The 24,521-nt window shown below is 35.5% G+C and overlaps 2 protein-coding genes across 10 annotated transcripts in view; one reads left to right on the plus strand and one right to left on the minus strand.

Annotated features, from left to right (window-relative positions):
• The window catches only part of wdr37 (WD repeat domain 37), a 38,387-nt gene extending 19,367 nt beyond the window's left edge, over positions 1-19,020 (minus strand). Inside the window, exons 1-12 of one of the 9 annotated variants that reach the window (XM_079602610.1) lie at positions 18,791-19,009; positions 16,633-16,750; positions 15,431-15,608; positions 12,918-12,970; positions 11,655-11,751; positions 10,701-10,796; positions 10,095-10,159; positions 8,843-8,926; positions 4,277-4,412; positions 2,124-2,195; positions 1,920-1,964; positions 721-797 (exon numbers count right to left, since the gene is read on the minus strand). In XM_079602610.1, the coding sequence (XP_079458736.1) occupies positions 721-797; positions 1,920-1,964; positions 2,124-2,195; positions 4,277-4,412; positions 8,843-8,926; positions 10,095-10,159; positions 10,701-10,796; positions 11,655-11,751; positions 12,918-12,923 (678 nt within the window). In that variant the 5' untranslated portion in view covers positions 12,924-12,970; positions 15,431-15,608; positions 16,633-16,750; positions 18,791-19,009. Of the gene's footprint in view, positions 1-720; positions 798-1,919; positions 1,965-2,123; positions 2,196-4,276; positions 4,413-8,842; positions 8,927-10,094; positions 10,160-10,700; positions 10,797-11,654; positions 11,752-12,917; positions 12,971-15,430; positions 15,609-16,632; positions 16,810-18,724; positions 18,770-18,790 lie in introns of those variants that run through there. The other 8 variants (XM_079602605.1, XM_079602612.1, XM_079602611.1 and 5 more) reach the window with 8 other exon arrangements.
• Positions 19,021-19,800: 780 nt separating this feature from the next.
• idi1 (isopentenyl-diphosphate delta isomerase 1) lies at positions 19,801-24,343 on the plus strand. Its single transcript, XM_079602614.1, has 5 exons — positions 19,801-20,231; positions 20,672-20,844; positions 21,311-21,403; positions 22,247-22,377; positions 23,742-24,343. The coding sequence occupies exons 1-5, from the start codon at positions 20,119-20,121 to the stop codon at positions 24,057-24,059; spliced, it is 828 nt and encodes a 275-aa protein (XP_079458740.1). The 5' UTR covers positions 19,801-20,118; the 3' UTR covers positions 24,060-24,343.
• Positions 24,344-24,521: the final 178 nt, after the last annotated feature.

The following is a 24,521-nucleotide window of genomic DNA, read 5'->3' on the forward strand; positions in this document are numbered from 1 at the left end:
CGAAAAACGCTGTATGACGATAACGATATCGTTTTCAAAAACCAGTTTGCATTTGCAGGCCCCCAAAACCGGCATTGTAGTGTAACTGAATGGCCGAAACGCATAAAAAGTTTCCGTTTTGTTGAAAGTTATGTCGTGTAAACGGCCCATTAGCATCACAGAGATACTAAAATAACACAAACAGCGAGCGTATGCATGCAATTTCCCACAAAGTCCGTCCAAACATAAATCATTATTATAGGTTTATCAGAGTGTATTTGTAAAGACATGGTTTGGAAGACGAATTGTTGCGCTCTCTTATTAATAACATTGTTATTTTTTATTAACTTAGTGTACAGTAGATGGTAAAAAATGGTAACGTGACAGAAAAAACCCTAAGAAATAACCGGGTAATTCTTGAGCAAAAACAACAATCAACATTAAACAGCATTCATTACCTATTTTACTCCCTAACTGTGACATATTTCCAAGTAAAACACAATATTCAGTGAGGGAAAAAAATGTTGGAGGTGGAGAAAATTTAATTTTTTCTTGAAATATTAAGACAACATAATATGTTTTGTATTTCGAATACCATGCACTAATAAATGGTGCACAAAAATAGCAGATAAATGGTATTGATTTCAGCATTCATGTTGAGGCACTTGGGTGAAAACCACAGCTCTAGAGGAGCATTATGAAAAGGAGGCAGAGTTGAGATGTGTGTGTTTTAACACTCACGCTGATGTCTGCTGGGGGCTGGGGAAGTGGCAGCTGTACCATGTAACGCCAGATGTGAGCCGTCTGGTCCCCGGACGCTGTCAGGAAACACAGACAGAGCAAACACAGATGGAACATTATATTTAAAAAAAGGACAGTCATCTATCAAATCACATTTAAAAGCATCTGACAGGTGTGGGGAGAGATACAAATAGAGATGAAAAAAATATCTCAGTCTTATGAAAAAAATTTATATTATGAAGATATATGCATGAAGATATAATGATGGCATAAAGATTTGCCTGTGCAGAGTAAGATTTGTGGAAGTGTACATAAGTTAAGCATAAATATAATGTATGCTTTGTAAAGATGCAAATCACGTTTCATGTGTGAGAAAAACTAATTTTTATATACAGCATTTTACTGTTATATTAAGTGTAATTCATGTATTGTGAAACTAGAGCTTCGTGCTAATGCAAAACACTACAATAAGGACTCATTGGTTAACATAACATTAATGAGCAATATTCTTACAAGATTTATTCATATTTAGAAATGTTAATAAAAATGTTCATGTTCACCTCACAGTGAATTATCTAATGTTAAAAAAAATGTAGTGGTAAATGCGAGATTAACAAATGTTGTAAAGTACCGGTACTGTTCTTTGTTAACTAATGAAACCTTATTGTAAAATGTTACCAAATTTAAAGTACTTTTAAAAGACTGCTGTGATTCCTGATGATTAGAGATGGGAATTGATAAGAATTTAACGATTGCGATTCCATTATCGATATTGCTTATCAATCCGATTCCTTATCGATTCTCTTATCGATTCTCATTGGGTGAGGGAATAAGTACAAATTTGTTTGTTTAACTCGCTTTAATATCTGATCAGAAGACACAGCACAGAGCACATGTACAAATGATGTGTAGCAACCTCAGAACAAATCTAAAAGTATAGGTGAGCTACTTCTCAAATTGAGTGTGTGTGTGAGTGAGCATGTGTGCGTTTGTGTGTGAGCACAAGAGAGTGCGTGTGTGAGCGCGAGAGAGAGTGTGTGTGTGTGCGCTAGTGAGTGAGTATGTGCGCGCGCGTGTGTGTGAGTGAGCATGTGTGCGTTTTTATCTCAAGTTTTTAACTTTTAAATAAAGGAAAAGAGAAAGGAAATGAAAGAGCAGACGTCGTTCAAAAACAAAGCACTGAATGTGTTGACGTATACCTGTAAGTGCCATCTGCTCCGTGGGGTGAAACTTAATGGAGTTGACTGCAAGAAAAACATAACAACAAACATTCATTAGACTCAATAAAACAGTTAACACTAACCAAACCCACAGCATATCAAATCTTAGGATACTAATCTCCAAACAAAAGTTCACAAAATCAACACTTTCCCAACATCTTGACACACATCAGAGCTTCATACCTGATCCAGCGTGGCCGGCATATTTCAACAGGCACTTCCCCGTCTCAATACTCCACAGCATGGAACAGTGATCTAAAGAATAATGAATGACAGAAGGGTTTCTGAAGCATCATGTGACAGTGAAGACTGGAGCAACGGCATTTTAAAATCTATTGAACAAGAGAATAGAATAAAATACAGGCTTGGGGAGCACAAGAAACATTTGAAAAAAATCGTACGGACCACAAACTTTTAAGCGGTATTGTATATGTAAGCAAAAAGGTACGAGAGGCTAGCGCTGTATCGTGAATAAGTCACGGCTGAAGGGCGTTGTTCGCGTCGTGCCTGCAACCCCTTCAGCCGTGACTTATTCCCAATAGAGCACTTGCCTTTCGTACCTTATTGCTTTTACAAAACGGTTAGCACACAATACAACTATTAAAGCCGAAAAATATATATCTATGCAACTTTCATGAAGTAAAATCACTAAAAGCCTTCCTTCCGCTGGAAAAAAATAGTCCCTGACCTAAACACCAAAAGAAATTACACACAATATTTGGCCAATAGATGGCGGCAAAGACTGTGTTTATGAGTGAGTCAGTCGGTAGAGAAGACTTTTACACTGAAAGGACTCAAACTTGATCACGGAGAAGGAAGACGCAACTGACAGATAACTATGGGCTCGGGGAAACCCCTTAACTGTTAAAAGGACAAGATATCGCAACGGACATTCAAACGGATTTATTATGAATATAGGACTGACCTGAAGGAAAATGCTACATCTACTGTAAATGCAGGAACACTCGCTTACTCGATCTCTCACAATACTCCACTACAGCTTTAGTGAACAATATGGATGAGGTCAATCATGTGTTTGCGTTGCTAAGAGTGGTTGCTAGGGGTGTTGTGTAGTGATACACAGAACCGTTGGGTGAAGCGGTCATAGCCGTGTTTCATCGTGAATAAAACACAGCTATTGGCCAATCAGACTGAAGGATTGGAACTAACCGTTTTATAACAAGCCATTTTATTTGCATGAGGCCTGAAATTCAGCAAACCTGTTATCAGAATTTTGGCCACGTCTAAATACAATTTAAAACTTCTAATTTTATCAGCAATAAATAATAAATAATAAAATTAAAATAAAACAAAAGTCAGAATAAGTAACAAGGACCAAACTTTTGCCTAAATTAATCTGCCTCTTAGTAAGGGCTCAAAGGACAGTTTGAATGGTAATTTACAGTTACTGATAGACTAGATAGTGTCTTTTTTGTTTTTGTTTATGGTCTCTACTAGAATATATGTTCATCTTTGAATGTTAAATGTTCAAGTTCCCCATATTTGACATTGTTGCAGCTCCTCTCTTCCCAGTCTGAACGCTCGGTTTACTTCCTGTCTCTATGAAGCTCCTCCTTCTGAAAAGCACGCTGTGCTCTGATTGGTCGGCTACCCCAGTGTGTTGAGCCTTTGAGTGTGTTTGGGAAATGTCCATCCCCTTACCATAACTGAGAGTTTCAACACACTACTAACTAACTCAACCAGGCCTCACTTCTATATTTTGTGTATGCCTTGGGCGGGAATGATTTAAATGAGGAATATTGTGAGGCGTTGAGAAAACTCAAGACTACAACGGAGGCGTTTCAGGCGTTTTTGTAACTTGGCAGACTTTTTTCAACATTTCACACTGAAGAAAGGTGAACATGTAAAACAGGATGATAGGACACCTTTAACTTGGCTAATACTTGAGCTTGATGAATGCAGTCATGACAGAACTTTGCATTATGGTTTTGATAATTAAAATAGCAATAGAATTAAGAATAATTGACTTCGCAAAGACCCGCCCCCTTTAGTTACTGTTGCTATGTCCGACAAGCCTCCAATGTAATTCTACTATCTCTCCTGACTGCTTTGTCTGACAAAATGGCGGATTATGATTGGTCAGATTGCCTGTCAATCAAACTCCCTGCAAAGGGTCAATTAAATAGAAATAAAATTAACTACAATTATTAATTCTCAATTCATCATGCCATTTTTATTACATAGTTGTTGTTTTTTCACTGTTCACAAATAATATCCCTTATTTTTATTAAATCTGGACAGGACAAAAGAAAAAAAGTGTTTCCTGAATTAAAAAATGACAAAAAAAATAAGAAGTGTGGTTGTGGCAGATTTACCTGCTGAAGCGGTCCCTAAAACCAGCGGCTGAACCCGAGTCACGGCCAGGTCCCATATCCCATCCCGGTGTCCCACATACTCCTTAACCAGCTGACAAACTGCACGAGATGTGGTGGCTTTGAAACTGGACACAATCTGAGGGACAGAGAGGAGGGTGAGCATTTGATCAAAAGTTCTCTCTCTCTCTCTCACACACACACACACACACACACACACACACACACACACACACACACAGATCTAACTACAGAGCAACAGTAAGCAGCGCAGAAGCATGGGATATACTCAAACCATACATCACTATAACATCTCTACACGTATAACACACGTCATGTGGTTACAGCTGGATTGTGTGAACACACTGCATTCAGTCATACAGTCTCTCACACAAGATCAAAGTCTATGAAAGGAGAGCGTAGTCAATACTTCTGAAATGGGAAAGTTCAAATTAAAACACCCAAACAAACAAACATAAAAATAACAGCCATCAATACCGTTAAAATATAGAAAAGCTTACAAAAAAACAAAATAAAAAAATACAAACGAATGAGAAAACCGTTTGTAAATTTTGAAAATTATACATGTAAATATATGGATCATATCTGAAAAAGGAAGGAAGCTGAGCTAAAAGAGAGCAAGTTGGTCATTGGCTGCTATGTAGCCAATGCATATATATAATACAATGGCAGTAAATGACACATTTACAAAATTGCTGAGATTACACAAACAACTATTTTATACAATATTTACTCAAAGATCTTCAATAACAGAAAATGTGGTACAATCGCTGTAACACAACCTTTCCTGGTGAACTACTTTAATCCACTGATGCGTTTTAGAACTTTAAAAAAGAAGGGCCCAAATATTGTCCAAAATGAACTAACTGGCCTGGTTGGTTCACTACCGCTCTAAAGTTTGGGGTCTGCAAGATAAGATAACACGAGATTATTTTATCAGGTTGTTATGCTCGCCATAATTTTTTGATCAAAAACACAGTAAACAGTAATATTCGGAAATATTAAAATGTTTTCTATTTGAATTTATATTTAACGTGCATGTAATTCAGTGTCACGTGATCCTTCAGAAATCATTCTAATATGTGGTGCGAAAAAAGGCTTTATTTTCAATGTTGAAAACCGCTGTGCTACTTAATTTTTTTGTGGAAACCATGATACATTTTTTAAGTTGTTGTATTTAAGTTGTTGAAATTTTTTTTCAATGAACCGAAATCATTTATATGAAACAAAAATAATTTGAAACATTACAACTGAAACTTTCGATGTATTTAAAGGTAGGGTAGGCAGTTTCGGAAAGGCAAGCAATGGCAGCGGCTGCTGTTTGTTTGTGGCGCTCGGCGACTGACGTCTGTCTACAACTCTGCATAGAGCGCGCTGATGACGTGTGATGTCTGCACGGCCACGTCTATTATAGATTGCTATCATGATGTGAAGAGCTTCAACCAGTATAACAGAGTTTTTTTTTAATTGCCTACCCTAACTTAATTGCATTCTTGATCAATATAAAAATAAATAAAATCTTACTGACCCCAAACTTTTGAATGGTAGTGTATATCATTATATAACTAATTACATTTTTGCAGATCATTTGGTAATTAGATATTGTAATAGGATCTATACTTGACTTAAATTAATAAAATTACCCCTTCTGAAAAACATCAAAACAGTTGCACAACTGTAAAATATTGTACATCTGTAACTAATCTCATAAGTAAAAAGTAATCTTTTCTTGATACCTACAGTGATGACACCAACAAAGTTAGTTTCACATATATTTGAAAAAAAAAAAAAATGCTGTAATATTTAAGGATGCATGATATATCAGTGACCATTTTATGTCATCCACTATTGTTTTTTAGTTTTGTTTTATAATGTGAAGCATATCAAATTCTAAAAATTGTATTGTAATTAAACTTACATTTAACTTAAAAACCTAAGTGTGAATCTCATAATTTTTATTTTCAACAGTAATATGATCCAAGTTAAACAGTTTAGATTATAATACTGGCCAGCAGTCATAAGATAAAAATCATAAAAGTTGGTATCGGCCAACATTTCTATATCAGTGCATCCCTAATAGTGTTTGTAAAAGGCAATGTTCAGAATAAAGAAGTATTGAGGTACATTGTCCTAACTTTAACAAATGTTTTGGCATCACAGGAAGCAAATGACTTCTATGGTCCTGTTTACACCTGGTATTAAGATGTGTTTTGGTCGATTGGATCACAAGTGGACGACACTAAATACAGAGCTAAACTGGGTCTAAAACCTTTTAAGCTTGCCCACTTTCGACCATTTCCAGAGGTAGTCAGAAATGCAGTCGACCGGATTGCTTTTATAGTGTAAACACTCATGAGGTCGAATGCGTTCGAACCGCCACTAAAGACCATTAACTCTCCATCTACTGAACTAATGCGTATGGGATGACCTAAAATTATGGGAAGCGCACTAGCCAGACGGGATTAAAACTTTGTTGGCTAAAGACCCAAAAAAAATGTACAAAGCACAATGTTCTCTCACCATTCCTGATTTCTGTCAGAGCAGAATCAAAAGCTGATGATCTCTGTGTGTTTCTGTCGTCACGTTCATATGCACTGTAAAAAAAGATTAGTTGACTCAACTTAACTAAGTCAAGTCATCTTGTTGCTTTGACTGAGTTAATTTGAGTCAACTTAGTGTCAAGTTTATGCATCAATTCATGTTTTGAAGTGTAATAAACTTGACACTAAGTTGACTCAAATTAACTCAGTCAAAGCAACAAGATGACTTGACTTAGTTAAGTTGAGTCAACTAATCTTTTTTTTACAGTGTGTAAATTGTGCAAGCTTATTTTGTCTATTAAATCGAAAGATCTATAGGTATGAAATATGATATGCCCATAGACACTACCCTTGAAGAATTCAGGACAGAAGTGGTTGAAAGTGGACAAAAGAGACGGATTAAAACACCAGGTAAACGGGTATGTGTCTCCCTCGTCTGCTTGTGATCCGATCGACCAAAACACATCTTAACACCAGGTGTAAACAGAGCCTATAAAGCAATGGACTGAGGAAAGTATGCAAGCATGTCAATATGCAGCCTAACTACTAGTAAGCACTGCTGAGCTCGAAATTTCACTGAAGGTAAGAGCAAACACGGCAAGCACAATGAGCCCTCATCTCAGAAAGGTGAAAATGCTCTTTAATATTAGAAAATGATATTTTATAGTAACTGACCAAGCTCCTCGTGTTCAAAGACGATCTTGAAATCATGAATTCTCATGTACAATATACTTAAAAGTTACAGGAAACCTGAGGGCTATTACCCAGAAGAGGGCTATTACTCATAACTACGTTTGTATTGCATCCATTTGCAATATTATGATTTAGTTTGAACAACAAAAGTTAAAACACTAAAAGTATTCCACTGTCTTTTGCTGTCAAGTTAAAAAAAATGTTCTCTTAACAATATATAACACAATACTTTGTTTTATGTAAGGCTGTGATGTGTATTTTAATAGTTAACAATCACATAGGCCTTGCTGAAGAAAAAGAAATACAATAAACTAAGCATTTCAATGAAAATATATATATTTTTAAATAACACAAGTATTATTCTTCATAAAACAATAAACAGGAATGTAATAAAATGTATAGAAAATAAATATTATTGCTATTTGACACTTTTTTTTCTTGTTTTGAGCCTTGTCCATAGATCTCAGCTTCAACATACGGCTGATTTTTCGGATTTCTACTTTGAACCAATTATTAATATTTAACATTTTCAATCCTTTTTATGGCGTTACAAAAGCAGAACAGAGTAAAAATGCACTATGTACAGCCTGAAAACAAGAGAGCATTTTCAACACTGACTAAACAAGAAACATCAGCTAATGTTCCCTGTGACGGGGGGGGGGGAGCTGTTGGTGTTTTCTCTTCTGCCGTGTCTAGTGAAGGGTTTGTATGAGGGATACCACATTACAGAACTACTCAGCAGGGGGATCAACGTTTTAATGGTATAAAGTGTGAATTTAATTACGGAGTTAAAGAAATTTTTGCTGCCAGTTTGTTAGAACAAAAACGTAAAAAAAGAAAAGACAAATTGAGCCGTCTAAACTCCTCAAAGCCAGAATACAATAATATCTGTGTTAGATTTAGCCAGCTGTCATGGTTCTCTCCCAGCCAGCACATCTGGCCCAGGACACCATCAAGATATTTAGCCATGGCAATTTGAACGCAAAATACTTATTGCTCACAGAACACTTTTTTCATCATGAACCAATTCAAGATTTCGATTTGCATTGGCCAAATGCTTGAATGGGGTAAGATGTGCTGGCAGTTCAGAACATCCGTCAATCAAAGGTTTCCAAGCCAACTATTCAGAACATCCATAAGCGAGATTTCTTGATGCTCATTGATATTCACGAGACATTGTCTTAACGTGTCGTATAATGCTGAATTAGTGTTAGAGTTAGCCAGATAAGCACAGGTTGATGGCTTGTTGTTATTGGGTTATGACCCCCAACTGTTGGATAGTTCATGCATTTTGGCACACTGAGGAATTAATTACCCATGAGTCTCCACCCCATAACTCCCAGTTTCCTACATTGAAGTTGCGAGGTCCACCTACTTTCCCCGGGAAAGAATTTGAGCGCTACATCAGTGAAACCGAGAGAAAAGAACAATTGTAATCTGAGGATCAAAACGTTAAAAAGATGATTTTAAATTTGAATCAGCACCATTCAGCTCTATATTCAAGAGTCTACAGGTCAACAAGGTGCTTGGTTACAATAACGGACACATGCGGAAAGTTGAGAGAAAACATGACATTTCTAAATGCCTAACTGACTTCATTTCCAACAGCCATTTGGGTAAGAACACAAAATATTAGTGGTGTAAACATTTAAAATAGTAACTACACAGCAAAAAAATTATGTAAAAAAATGAGCAAATAAGCTGATAAGCAAAACAGTGTACACAGATACTAGTTAATATTGTGTGAGTGAATGTGATTTAATTATGATTTGGTATTAAAATATGTGATGAAACATGAAAACACAAATTATTTTGAATCGTACAAATGTATAATCGGAAATGTGTCGAAAGTAGTTGAGTCTAAAAAAAGTATTTTGGATAATAAAGGAATGTGTAATAAACTGGGTGTTATTGCATCTCAGAATAGATCATGAAATTCAAAAACTGATGTATTGAACTTTCTATGTCAGATCAATGCATGACACGTTTTGTACCCCTACTATTGATAAACTGGTATGTAACTTCATGATATATGTAGTTTGTGTACTTGAAAGAAACCAGAATCTTAAACTCAGCACTACTAAAATGCATTTGAGCACAGAACCACTTCATTCACGATTCAAAAAAAGAGACAAAATATAGACAGGTACATAACCACCAAAAACAGCTTCCTATAGAGATGTCACAAATCAATACCAAAATTGAACAGACGTAACGATACCAGTTACAGAATACACCAGGTGATGAAATTACAAAATTGTAAATGCCATTATGGCAGATGCCGTTCCTTAATAATTATGGAAACTAAATAAAGGAGTGGCAATAATGATAAAGTTGACATATTTCACTGGTATTGCTGAGATTTTGGTATTGTGACAACCGTTCAATTCGAAATAATCTACATATGTTAAGCAGGAAATTCTGTAAGCCGGCTAGAAAGAGCAGAACTTTGCACTGAGACATTGAGTCTTTTTATAGAGATTATAGGAAATATTCTGAGCTTGACCCACAGTAACAATTTTACTCGGAGCAAAATGTGAGCGATAACCCCATAGATGCAATCATACCTTGCTCGTGGAGGCCTTGTATGTCGTCTTCAGCTTTTGGGACAGTTGACTTGTGCTGTGACTAGCTGTGCGCAAGAAATTATAAGATTATGAGTGAAATATGAAAAAGATGAATTATTTGTTACAATATTAGCTGTTAGGTTTCAATTTTCATTTAATATAGGTCTCTCAGCTCAGTGAGCAGAGTTAAGTTCTTCCACACCAGACAAACTTAAAAAATATATATATATTATGGACCTCACTTTTTTTTTTTGTCTAGCTGAAACAGAAAAGGGCCCCGTTCTACTGTAAATGTTTGTGTAAGGAGATTATATGGCGGTATGATTTATGCTTCTGTTAGTAATGGGTGTATCTGAAAAGCCAAACCCCTTCATTAGAAGAGGGTGTCTACACACATTTGACCATGTAGATCTTTTGATAATTGAATAGCAAATTGGAGTTAAAACATCATCATGTCATGCAAGGACACAGCTTTAGGCAAAGCGTTATCAAATTATTCTCTCTGAACCATCAAAAGACAACGTTATTATTTATTCAAAAGCTTGTTCAATGATCTGATATTATGAATGCAGAAGTTAAACAAAAAGCTGAATGTCAGTTTTGTACCTTTTGTTTTCAAGGCTCCTTTGCTCAGATCGCCGCCATCGACAGTCTGTCCTTCTCCAGACAAACGCTCGTTTAGCGACTCAATCTCTCGTCGCACTGCACAAAAAAACAGAGGTTACGATAATCTTGTGATCTGCTCACATTTACACACTGTATAAAGGATATTGTACTTTCAGCTAGTTATAAAAAAAAAAAAAAAACTTAAATAAAACGTAAATAAATGGATGTGAAATATTGATTTGACCTGAAATTATTTTAATGTGAGAAGAAAGTGACCGCAGGATGACACAACAAAGGTCAAACAAACAAACAAAATACTGAGACTAGAATCAAGTATTCCTGATAATAAATAAATAAATATGTATGTATGTGTATGTATATGTATGTATATGCATGAAAGCTGATAATAAATAAATAAATAAATATGTATGCATGTATGTATGTATGTGTATGTATATATGTATATGTATGTATGTACGGAATATGTATGTGCGTATGTATGTATGTATATGTATATGTATATGTACGCATGTATGCATGTATATGTATGTATGTACGGAATATGTATGTGCGTATGTATGTATGTATATGTATATGTATATGTACGCATGTATGCATGTATATGTATGCATGTATATATGTATATGTATGTATGTACGGTATATGTATGTGCGTATGTATGTATGTATATGTATGTATGTATGTATGTATGTATGCATGTATGTATGTATATGTATGCATGTATGTATGTATAAATCAATTGTAATACAGATAACAATTAAGGATTCAGATCTTGTAAGTGTGAAAGTCGCTTAGTTAACATAGGATGAAGATTGCTCAAAGAAATGTGTTGAGATTGTGTTGTCACCATAACAGAATAAGTCATGTAAACCGTGTCCAGTCCAGCAAAAAGGATGTTAAATATGATGAAAGCTATTTGGTTATAATACTCACATTCCAAGTTTTCAATGTAGAGATTTTCAAACTCCCGTTCGATCTGTCCAAACAGATCCAGTAAGTTACTCCTTAAGGCCATCGGCAACTTGGAGTCCTAGAAATTGAATCAAATAAACCATATTGCAAATACTCAGAGATCGCATCTTCAAAACACCTTCAAACATCAGTGACAACTAATGAGAAATGTGTTTCTATGACATCTGCACTGTTCGTTTACTTGGGTTTACACATTCTAGCTATGCTAAAAATTTAAATAAACTACTACAGCACAGGGAGTGTCGAGGGGATCTTGTTACCAAAAAAACACAGATCTACAAATAAACTTTACATAAAATGTCTTGCTGGTCTAAAACTTTACATCTAAATATTTGTATATTGTAAATGTAAATATATTTCGTTGTTTTAAAGGTTTACATAAAAGATATTGTTGCTCTAAAAGTTTATGTTAAAATAGATATAAAGTTTTACGTTAACAAGATATGTTACTGTAAACTTCAAGACAATATTTTAAATAAATGTAAAGTTTCAAAACAAGACAGTTTACATAAAATAAATATCTTGCTGTTCTAAATCTTTACATAAAATAGCATGTTGTTCAAAAACTTTATATCTAAAAGTTAATTTCAAATATCGTGCAATTTTAAATGTTTTTTAAATATCTTGTTGTAAAATTTTACATCTAAAAGTTTATGTAAAATATCTTGCAGTTCTAAAACTAGATCTAAAAGTTTACACAAAATATCTATATGTTCAAAAACTATAAATTGAATAAAATATCTAGTTGTTCTGAAACTTTACATCTAAAAGTTAATGTAAAATATCTTGCTGTTCTTAATGTTTATGTAATATATGTTGCTGTTTTAAAGGTTTACATAAAACTATTGCTGTTCTAAAAGTATACATTAAAATAGATGTAAAGGTTTACGTTAACACGATATTTTAACGTAAACCAAGACGATATAAAACATTTAAAAATATTGAGTTGTTCTGAAACTTTACATCTAAACATTTATGTAAAATATGATGGTGTTTTAAAACTTTACATAAAATAACTTGCTGTTCTACAAGCTTTAAAGCCTCAGTACAGATCATTTCTGTCCTCAGTCAAAATGAGTGTATCATTTATTTTTAAATGACCCAAGTTTGAGACAGAGAGTAACCAAACATTACTAAGGATGTTCCGACAAAAAAAAAAACTCTAACGAAATCTGAAAAAGCTCAAAAAAATAAATAAATAACTAATCTACCAATACAACTTACCTCCATTATCAACGATAAGAAGCTCCAAGTAAAGTCTTTCAGCCTGATTAAAGCTACACAAAGAAAGGAAATCCACAAACAAACATTGTTGTTGCGTTTTTTAGACTAGCTATGTCCATTTTAACTACTCCGGGACAACTAGGTGTGCTGTCAAGTTAACACGGTGAGAACAGTGTAAGCTGTGTCAACTGCTCTCCATTCTGTCATTACCACATGTACTGATGAGAGAGAGAGAGCGAGAGAGAGTGAGAGTGAGAGAGAGAGCGAGAGAGAGAGAGAGAGAGAGAGAGAGAGAGAGAGAGAGAGAGAGAGAGAGAGAGAGAGAGCAATTAACAAACAACAGCTCGACGTCTATTCTTATAAACCTACTCAATCCTAAACTTGTGGTCACCATAGCAACTGGACATAATGACAGCATTGAGAGGGTGAAAGGCGGTATAGTCTAAATCCAGTGAGCGGTTTACAGTAGGAACTGCCAATCAGAAATGACCCCACAGAGGAATAGATGGAACAATCGAAACCCGGAGTGGGACGCTCTTTAAAAATGGATGAGGCTATAGACCATAGAAAGCACAAACCATTGATACCCACCACTGAGTATCAATAAACCAGACGGCCAATGGCATCATGTCTCAAGTCTGAAGTGAGCTCGACTATTCTCAACACATCTCGGCTCGCTGAATAAAACGTATTGCGTTGAAAATAATGTTTACAAACATTTTAAAGATACATCCATGAATCATTTTAACATTCCTTTCATTATATGTAGAAAGAGACGGCGTCTCTTATCACTGACGTGCTCCAGTAATGTTTGCGTTAGAAACGTGCGTCTCGTTTAGGACAAATGGTGTGTGTTATAGGATGTAAATTCCAGGGATACCTTACAGTAGCAAAACAATGAGGGAATTAATTATTGACAGAAATACTTAACTCGTGTCATTTGTTCACCAGATAGATGTAACTTGGACTTTGACTTCCATCCCTCTCAGTAAAGACACTGATCCAGTGTACTTACAGTTGCAAAGTTAGTTTTTTATTTCTATTTTATTTACAATCGGACTTTCAATTTAGTTTAGTTCTTGTTATTTTGTTTTTCAGTAGGGGTATCAAAATGAATGCATTAACTGATATAATTTAAATATGTTTAACCATTAAAGGTTTCATTTTAGCATTTTTTTTAATTTTGCAGATGTGTTGTAAATGTTTCCAATGTTTTAATAAACTGTATCAAAACCTAGAAGATTTTTTTTTATGGGCAATTCCATTTCATTATAATAGCAACTTTTTAAGTTATTTTGTTTTACTTTTGGATTTTCCCCTTAGGTTAAGATTATTTACAGATTTACAGATGATATATACAAGAATATGGTGAAAAAGTTAATTCAGTAATTCAACTTAAAAGGTGACACTAATATATTATATAGACTCATTACATGCAAAGTGAGATATTTCAAGTCTTTGTTATATTTTGATAATTATGGCTTACAGTTTATGAAAACCCCACATTCAAAATTGTAATATTGTGAAAAGGTTTTCAGAAGCTGTAAGCCATAATCATCAAATTATAACAAATAAAGGCTTGAAATATCTCGCTTTGCATGTAATGAGTCTATATAATATATTAGTTTCATCTTTTAAGTGGAATTACTGAAATAAATGAACTTTTGCACCATATTCTAATTTTTCGAGTTTCATCTGTATATACACATATTTATTATAATTTTTCAGTTAAGGAAAAAAAAAAAACTTTTTTTATATTTCTATAATAATAAGTCATTAAAGCTACACTGTGTAGGAATTACTCCCATCTAGCGGTGAAATTGTATATGACTACCAACTGAATATTACTTTCTAGCCCTGAAAGTAATATTCTGAGGGCGTTTTAACTCCTATATTATTTTAAGGCCGTATTATTTCAAATCTGCCGGCAGTCGCGAGTAATCTCCCGCTCGCATTCGTCACGGTGCCACTGAGTGTAAAAACACGAAAGGCGAAGCTTGAATTTCCAGGTATGTCCCTCTTTGGCTAATGTATATTCAAGATGGAGGCGCAACATGGCTTCCGCCATTCGAGCGACTCACCCGTACGTATTATAAATGGCAGATTTACGCTTACGAGAATACTTGATTAGTTGGTTGAAGTAATTATACATTAACGAGCACATATAATTTTTAAAGAACAAAGTGGTTTTTGCTAAGAATCAACTTAAAAAATTACACAGTGTAGCTTTAAGAAATCAACATTGGATCCTAAAACATATAAAATATAATCTAAAACCATAGAAAATGATTCAAACGCAACAGGAAGACGTGTTTATATGGATGCTTACATACCCAAGCTGTCTTGGTGTTTTTCAAAAACAAAACAAAAATCATAAACAATGTCACAGAACTGGCTTTGCCTGTACACCTGAGAACGAACACACTCAAACAACCTCTAGTGTTCGTAAACTTCAACTCTATATGTGATCATACAAGTTTACACTGAAGAAACAAAGACCAAAAAGCACCCACCTGTCCCTCCAGCATGTCCCTCTGCATGCCTGGTCTGTCCTGCTCGGTGCTGTTGGTCCTCCTAATGGAGAGACTGTGCGACTTGCGCTTCTGTTTGACTTGACGGGCGGCTGCGCTGTTTCCACTTTCAACAGGCATCACTCCTCAGTGACGTCCCCTACACACTTCCTACCTGAAACTGAGCAATCACACAGCAGGGTTTGCCCCGTCCCGCACACATCGAGCACTAGAATGTGTCCTTTGTTGGATACTACGCAGCATACGCTATTCCTGGATGTCGTATGTAAATATCAAGTTAAATATTGAGGGAGGAAACGTAAAGTAAGCCTTGGTTGATGGCATACTTGAGGGATGTGTTGTCTACTGTAGGTTGATTTAATATTAGCGAAGCAAATATCATAAAAGTGAAGAGTTCAAATGAAGCCGCTGTAGAACGGATGCCTGGAGAGAGCAGGTGAATGTGAATCTAAATCAAGATTGATCTTATTAAAACTATCAGAAACACATCAGAGACATATTTCATGAAAATATAAAAAAAGTAAAGGCTGCTTAAAAAAGGAAGCTTAAATTTGTGTAATTTAATACAAAATTTACAGTAATTTATCTTTTTTATTATTATCAAGGGCACTGCTCTCATTCTAAGTAACACTGTAATGTGAATTATTTTAATATTAATATTTTATGTGAATGTATGTATAAAAAGTATGACTGTTTGGCCAAAATGATTTTCATTAGCAATTTAGGAATTGTTCCTTTACAGGATTGAGAATTGGATATTTTTATCCAATACATTATTTAAAAAAAAAACATATTTTTGCAATACAGTAATAATAATTAAAGAAGAAATTAGCTTAATAATCATGAAAATTTAACAATAACGTCACATATATACACAGGTTTGGGGGGGGGGTGAAATATGACTTGGACATTCCTTTTGAAACCCATTATATTTATGTTTTTAGATGAAGCAATGGTTGTAATTTTAAAGTAAAACAAATATGAGAAGTGAATTCGTGAAGTGTTAAATAAAAAAAAAAGTTAAAATCATGATCAAAAAAGCATGCAGGACATTATTATCCACAATAACAAACAACAGAAAGTGTTAATGTCAGCCTAAGCATCTTAAAATGTATGAATAATTATATATGAAAACATATTGCTAAATAAAGGGCATGCTAAAAAAAAAAAAGATGTACAAATACCAGGCATGGAGAGCAGTGAATGATAAACAAAGCAGACACATCCTCAGACGACTGCTTAAAGTGATGAAGAAGATCTCAACAGGAGGGCCGGGGCCCCGGGGCCACACTCACTCCAGCACTGAACACAAGACAACACCAGCACTCGGTTCACACACATGACAGCGGAGGACGGGAAAGCTGCAGGCATGAGTGACAGCATTCTCACACAACTGAGCAGGTCCAACAGACGGGGTTTAGATCATGAGGTTAGTGGACATGAAGTTTGAACAACTCGTATGTAATGCATGCATGAAGCATTATGCTCAGTTTGCACTGTCTGTCAGAAATGCTGATTTCTACAAAGCCCCTCCTTCTGAAAACACCAGAGCGATCTGATTGGCCAGCTGACCCAGAGCGATAGTAAGTCTAGTATAGACTTCAGTCCCGTTCACACCAAGAACAATAACTATATTAGCGTCTTCACCAGCAGACAATATCATTCTGTTGATTCAAAGCATACGGCAGTTTTAATAAAAAATAAATAAAAATAAAAACTCAAATGGATTCTGATTGGCTGTCATTGTTTTTTCTAAAAGTTCTGCAAGTCATTCAACGATATCATTTGTGACTCTGCTGGATGACAAACCCAGTCTCGAGTCGCACGGGTATATCTGTGGCCATAGCCAACAATACATTGTATGGGTCAAAATTATCAAGTTTTCTTTTATGCTAAAAATCATCAGGATATTAAGTAAAAATCATGTTCCATGAAGATATTTAGTAAATTTCCTACCGTAAATATATAAAACATGTATTTTTGTGAGTGAATGCAGCACAATCGTGAACATAAATGCACAACTTTAAAGGAGATTTTCTCAATGTTTCGATTTTTTTGCTCCCTCAGATTTCAGATTTTCAATAGTTGTATCTCGACCAAATATTGTCCTATCCTAACAAATCAATATTTGGTTGTTATTCTTATTTATTCAGCTTTCATGTGATGTATAAATCTCAATTTGAAAAAAAAAAATGACCCATGTGACTGGTTTTGTGGTCCAGGCAGGGTCACATTTCTGTGCTTTTATCGTTTATCGACTCTGCTATTCTTTATATTTAAAACTACCGGTACATCTTTATATCGTTATAGTTTATAGTTATCGTTTATATCGTCCTTGGTGTGAACGGGCCTTTAAAGGCCCACAATGCATTTACTTCTAATGTTACAAGTTTATTCACTGGGAATTCACTGAGTGTCAGCTTTTGTCGAAAAGAAACGTTATTTTTGAGACGAGGAAAATATACAAAAGAAATTGGTGGAAAATACAAACATTTTTTGGTTCAGGAATAATATTGACTAATGAATTGTTTACAATAAGGCCAGTGATATGCATTATTTAAATAATTAGAAATAAATAGACATATTTTTGCTCAAAAGTATTTTGCAGTTTTTGCAGTAAAAGCCTCACCGTAACACAGATGTAGTAATGTTTTTAAGAAACAGTTTTTTTTTTTTTTATAAAAAAATGAATCAACATCAATTCACAAAACCTGTCCATTTTTTACTTGCACTGAATTGAAATATTATTTTAATGATCATCATTACCATACTATGTGCCTCACATGACCATGTAAACCATGGTATATTGATCAAAAATGCCAACATGGTCGTACCTTGATGTTTCTTCTTACGTTTTGTAAGTGTTTCATAATAAACAACTTCCTTTCAGATAATTTATGTAATCATATGACTGTTTATGTTTACATATAAATGACATTTACAGACGTCGACATGTTTAATTCTAACGGTCATAGAAAAGGTGGAAAACGTAATTTAAAATACTATTGTTTTGGTACAAGAAAAAAAATGTAGTTCGGATTCAAATATCGTCCCCTGAATAAATCTGGTGTTTTGGAAACACACTTATCAAAAATGCATTATGCCCTACGCACGATTTGATCATAAACACGCACACACAGCAGCCTGACGCAAGGTCAGCTGGCCTGCTCGGTTAAAACACCACTAACACAGTACAATATGATGCTCGTTATCAGTCATAAGCCCAGTAATGTGATGTCTCTGACAGAAGCTGTGTGTTGATAACGTGTAATTCACCTGATTAGCAGCTAATCTTCCATTGCGACAAACACTAGCGCCTCTGCCTTCATCATTAATACTCACATTTATGACCGCTTCAGATGATCTGAGCGCGTTTGTCATTCGCTGACGGTGGGCTGGTGTGTGTTTGAATCCTCCAGCATGATCCAGACGAACACACACTCACGATCCTGTCAAAAAAATACCCGGGATTTTCACACTTTGATGTTATTTTTTTATCAAACCCGACACTGTCAGCAGACTGTGAAGCAAGAGGAAATGACAACAGATCTGACGTGCCTCCGACCGGAAGCAAAACTTCAAAATAAAAGCTTCAACGTTATTCATTAAAAATAATATTTTCTACTTTATACTTATTTATCAAAAAACGCACAGGTAAATCTCTCCACGAATCTTTATGTATTAAAAAAATTTGAATAATTCATGAGTGTATATAACATGTAATAACATTCACGGACAACAAATAGAGATGAAAAAAAATCTATTGAAAATTCAATATTATTGTTGATTATGACTGTATTTAAATGTGTTTTATATTTCCAGTGTAACTGTTAAACGTTATATTACTAAAACATATGGAGTATTACATGTTAACATTTCATGTGAGAGTGTGTGTGTGTGTGTGTGTGTGTGTGTGTGTGTGTGTGTGTGTGTGTGTGTGTGTGTGTGTGTGTGTGTGTGTGTGTGTGTGTGTGTGTGTGTGTGTGTGTGTGTTTTATACATTTTTATTATATACGTTTTTGAATTAATGTTGACATTAAATAATGTACTTGTTAAATGACTTGTATTTTTCTAAATATTATTTTAAACAACGATAATTAATAATACTAATAATAATATCAATAACGATAGCAATTAATAATACTTTTAAAAAATGGTGTCTTAAAATGTGTGTTGATATTAACAGTATACCTGTCAAACCTTAAATTATTGTATGTAATTGTATGTCCAAAACTATTTATTTCGTTTAGTTTAATGTCATTTCATTTCATTACTTGCTTTTTTGCTTTTCCAGCCGTCAACCAAACCCGGAAGAGATCCTAGATAAATAAAATATGCACCAATCCGAAGACGGCTTCAGTCCCAACAACCAATCAAACTCTTTGGCATAAAGTCTCATTTATGGGCGGGGAATCATCACCAGTGTGAGTGTGATCGTCAGAGTTGAGCAGTGATCGGTTCCTTTAGCATTGTATGTGTGTTTTACGTGTGTTTTATGTGTGATCAGCGCGTTATAAAGACAAGTCGAGCATTATCACTTCAGCAGTGTGAGTGTGAGAAGCGTTGTAGAGAAACTGTAGAGTCGTAGAGCAGATGTATATGTGTTGTGTGGTGTGATGGCGTGTTTGCAGTGTGCTGCACTGTGATTGGTCAGTGCCGTGTGCGCGCTCATGGTGCGGTGGTTATGGGCGGCGCGCAGATCAGCTGCGCTGCTCGCGAGACTCAATAATAAACCCGCTTCAGGAGCAGAAACTCTTCATTTACCAGCTCAACATCATCACAGGTGAGTCCGGCATTCACTAACACTGGCATATCTGATCATTTACTCCATCGCAGGTTAGTACACTAACACTATCATACAATCATGCGTTTACTTTTATGAGCTGCTAAATAAAGTGCCATTTTAATTGCGAACTTTTAGCACACTGCTAAACTCATTTTGTCGATTTCTTTTTTTTGTAATAATTTTATATAATTAAAGTATATATATTTATTATTATTAGGTATGTTTACTTTTCTTAATTTATGTTATTCAGTTATTACTATGCCTAATGTGAGTTCAATGTTAATTTTTTTTATTTAGGTTGTTACCTAATTATATTATTTAGTTCTTAAAAAAATTAAATGCATTTATTTTTATGTTGTAATTGGTTAACAATAATAAGTGTTATTTATATGTATGTGTGTGTGTGTGTGTGTGTGTGTGTGTGTGTGTGTTTGCAGTCAGGTCAGACAGCTCAGTTCAGCTGTAAGGATGCCGGAGATTAACATGGATAATCTGGATGAGAAGCAGGTGCAGTTGCTGGCAGAGATGTGCATCCTGATCGACGACAACGACAGAAAGATTGGAGCCGACAGCAAGAAAAACTGCCATCTCAACTCAAACATTGATAAAGGTAACGAATGTGCATGTGCTTTTACTGTTGATTATATTGCACACGGCACACGCACCCTCAAAAAGTGTTTCTAAACTTCAGACGCACTTTAAAAACTATATTACTTTCTGGTCGATTCTGACAAATGCCTTTGCATCATTTGTTTGCCACTTGCTTTAATATTTTGTTATCTAATGCTACTAAATTTTGAGCATGAGTGTCTAAATTGTTTAGGAGCCACTTTTTGTCATATATTCAAAACAAATAAAGCAAGAAGTGTCTTTGAATCGGTCTTATGCTTTTTATGATTTAAGTGATTTCTTCATTAAAGTTCGGGTATAAGATATGTATTTCACCCACTATATTGTATTGTCTGTGTGGTGGATAAAATCACATTTGTCAAGGTTGTAAAAGTGATCTTATGAAAGCTGATTCCACAAATACTAACATTTGTTTAAATATGTTTTACTTGCGTCTTCACCGACAGGATTGTTGCATCGAGCGTTCAGTGTTTTCCTGTTTAACAGTGAGGAAAAGCTTCTCCTTCAGCAGAGATCCAATGCCAAAATCACTTTTCCAGGTGCGTGTCAGTGTTATTTTAATATTACGTCTATGCTATTATAGTATTTATTAATATTTGGAGTTATCTGTTTGAATTAGCTGTTATTTTTCAGTTTTCATTTTGATTTTAGTTTAAGTCGTCATGAAACGGAAGTTGCGCTAGTCATTCCTTCCCTATTGTGCCGTACTGTATATCCAAGTGAACCTGCTTCTCAAACCAGGCAAAATGTATGGCGGGATTTTGTATATGGGGAATTGAGTGGTGCGGGGAAGACATCAAAACTTAGAAGGCCGAGGGGCCGTTTACACGACACCGTTTTCAACTAAAAACAGAAAACTTTGTATGTGTTTTGGCCGTTCATTTACACGACACCGGTGTTTCGGGATCCTGAAAACGCAGCTTTTGAAAATGTTATCGTCTCTGTGTAAACTTTAGTAATAAAATAAAAGCGTATTTTATTTCAGGTACAACCTTTCTCTCTAACTTGATGAACTAAAATAACTAAAACTTAAATAAAAATTATTAAAAGGTATATAGACATTATTAAAATGTATAACAATTACAAACACACACCACAAAATCACTACAATTCTAACAATTAAAATTAAAATTTTCAAAATATTAACAAACACTGCCATAGTATTTATTTATTTATTTCACAAGTCATACATAAATGTTTGTTAATTCATTCATAATGTGCATGAACGAAAAAAAAAAAAAAGGAACAGGAAAAATAAAATCTTAAAGTACCTGTTGCTTTTTTATAGAGTTTATAGTTTATATATATATATATAGTATCTCAATAATACTAAAATACTGCTGCCCTGAAATAACTTTAGTTTGACTGATCTGCTTCCCCAGGCTGTTTGACCAACACTTGCTGTAGTCACCCGCTACACACTGCCAGCGAACTGGAGGAGCCGGACGCCATCGGGGTGCGCCGCGCCGCACAGAGACGCCTCCAAGCTGAGCTCGGCATTCCCATGGATCAGGTACTGATGCAGAAAAACATAATGTTCAACAGCATTATTTATGGATTACAGACAGGGCTTAAACTTAAAGCAACTTTTACCGTTTTCGATCTCCGGGTCAGCCGATCTCCGGGTCTGGCGGTAGCACTCTTAGCTTAGCTTAGCATAGATCATTGAATCTGATTAGACCGTTAGCATCTCTCTCAAAAAAAATGACCAAAGAGTTTAGATATTTTTCCTATTTAAATCTTCACTCTTCTGTAGTTACATCGTGTACTAAGACCGACAGAAAATGAAAAGTTGTGATTTCATAGGCCGATATGACTAGGAACTATACTCTCATTCCTGCGTAATAATCAAGGAACTGCCATACCAGCAGCGCAATATTACGCAGCGCCTGAAAATAGTCCCCAGCTCGGTAACTTCCAACATGACCGGCACTAAGTTTGTAATATCATTGCGCTGTTGGTACGGTGTCCTTAATCTTAATCAAAATACAAACGACAGAGAATCACTCACTGCCCTTGTCTGCATAGTCTTAACTCTATAAATTAGAGTTTCTGTTCCTGATCATTTTAACTGACATCTAAAAATTTGGTGTCATAACGGCCTGTTTTTGCAAAAAAGTTTCATGGCTGGTAAAAAAAAATTGTTATGGCCGGTAAATTCTCTTAAAGGACAAGTTCGGTATTTTACACTTAAAGCCCTGTTTACAGATCGTATCTGGTGAAATAGAACGGTTAAGATTAAACTTTGGACACATGCTCCTGTCCTGAGAATTTTAGGTTTATTTCGTCCCCCCCCCCCCCCCCACACACCTCCACAATGGTTGTCTATGTGCACTGGAAGATTCCTTCCTAAAAACACATTAAACTTTCGTTTACAAAGACGTGAAACTCACCGAGTGGTCAGGGGTGTTCACTGATACGGTCCCAAAAAAAATCGCTGAAAAAGATGCTTTCCAACAGGTTTTATCGTAGTTTTTGTCCAACTCCATTGACTTGTATTGAATGTGCTGTGTGAGGTACGGTATTACTCCGCCGCTTCTTCTTCTGTGTATTCAATGAAATGCCAATAGTTTGCTTGCAATTGGCAAAGGTGCATTATCGCCACCAACTGGGCTGGAGTGTCTATTATTCAAGCTCTTAATGGAAGAATCACGGGTGTGACGCGTTTGGCAAAATAGGTCCACAAAAGCGAAATAAACCTAAAATTCTCGGGACAGGAGCATGTGTCCAAATTTTTATCTTAACCGTTCTATTTCATCAGATACGATCTGTAAACAGGGCTTTAAGTGTAACATACCGAACTTGTCCTTTAAGTCACTGGCCATTGGCAGGTGGGGCAAAAAGTGAGTTTTCGTCCCTGTGTTCTTGTTATCTCAGGTGCCTCCAGAAGAGATGACCTACCTGACCCGCATCCAGTACAAAGCCCAGTCAGACGGCGTTTGGGGCGAGCACGAGATCGACTACATCCTCTTCATGCAGAAAGATGTGGATCTGAATCCAGACCCCAATGAGATCCAGAGCCACTGCTACGTGTCCAAAGAGGAGCTGAAGGAGATCCTGGAGAAAGCCAAGAGGAACGAGCTGGAGATCACGCCCTGGTTCAGTCTCATCGCTGAAACCTTGCTCTTCAAGTGGTGGGACAACCTCCATAACCTCAAGCAGTTCATCGACCACGACAGGATCCACCGCATGTAAGCACACACTCAGTTACTAATGGACACGGAAGCGGTTAATAGGCCACACGCCACACTGAGAAACACTGGACACTGTTGAAGGGCTTGTCTTGTCAGAAAGCCTTTGTTTGTAAATGTTTGCACTTTTATTTAGCATTTAAAGTTCTAGATTAGAACTGTAATCCACTTACATACTCGGCGTTTGCTGCGTGTCTGTCGGAGGATTTGAGGAAGGATTGCTAACAAACACTTTGTCCATTTGTGTAAAGTGCCTAGTTTCACATCTTTGCTTTTGAGAGAATGTTTTGTGAAGATAAAACTATCAGGGCTCATGAAGAGGTTTACAATTATGTAAAGTAATTTTTAGAGAAGGAAAATAAAATTTGATTTCTCAGTCTCATTTATTTCAGCTCATTCATTTCACCATTTAAAAAAAAAAAAGGAAAATTGCGGTTCATCCCTTATATATCCCTCTCAATAATAA

The sequence above is a fragment of the Phoxinus phoxinus genome, assembly GCF_949152265.1.
Source record: "Phoxinus phoxinus genome assembly, chromosome: 24".
Classification (NCBI taxonomy): domain Eukaryota; kingdom Metazoa; phylum Chordata; class Actinopteri; order Cypriniformes; family Leuciscidae; genus Phoxinus; species Phoxinus phoxinus.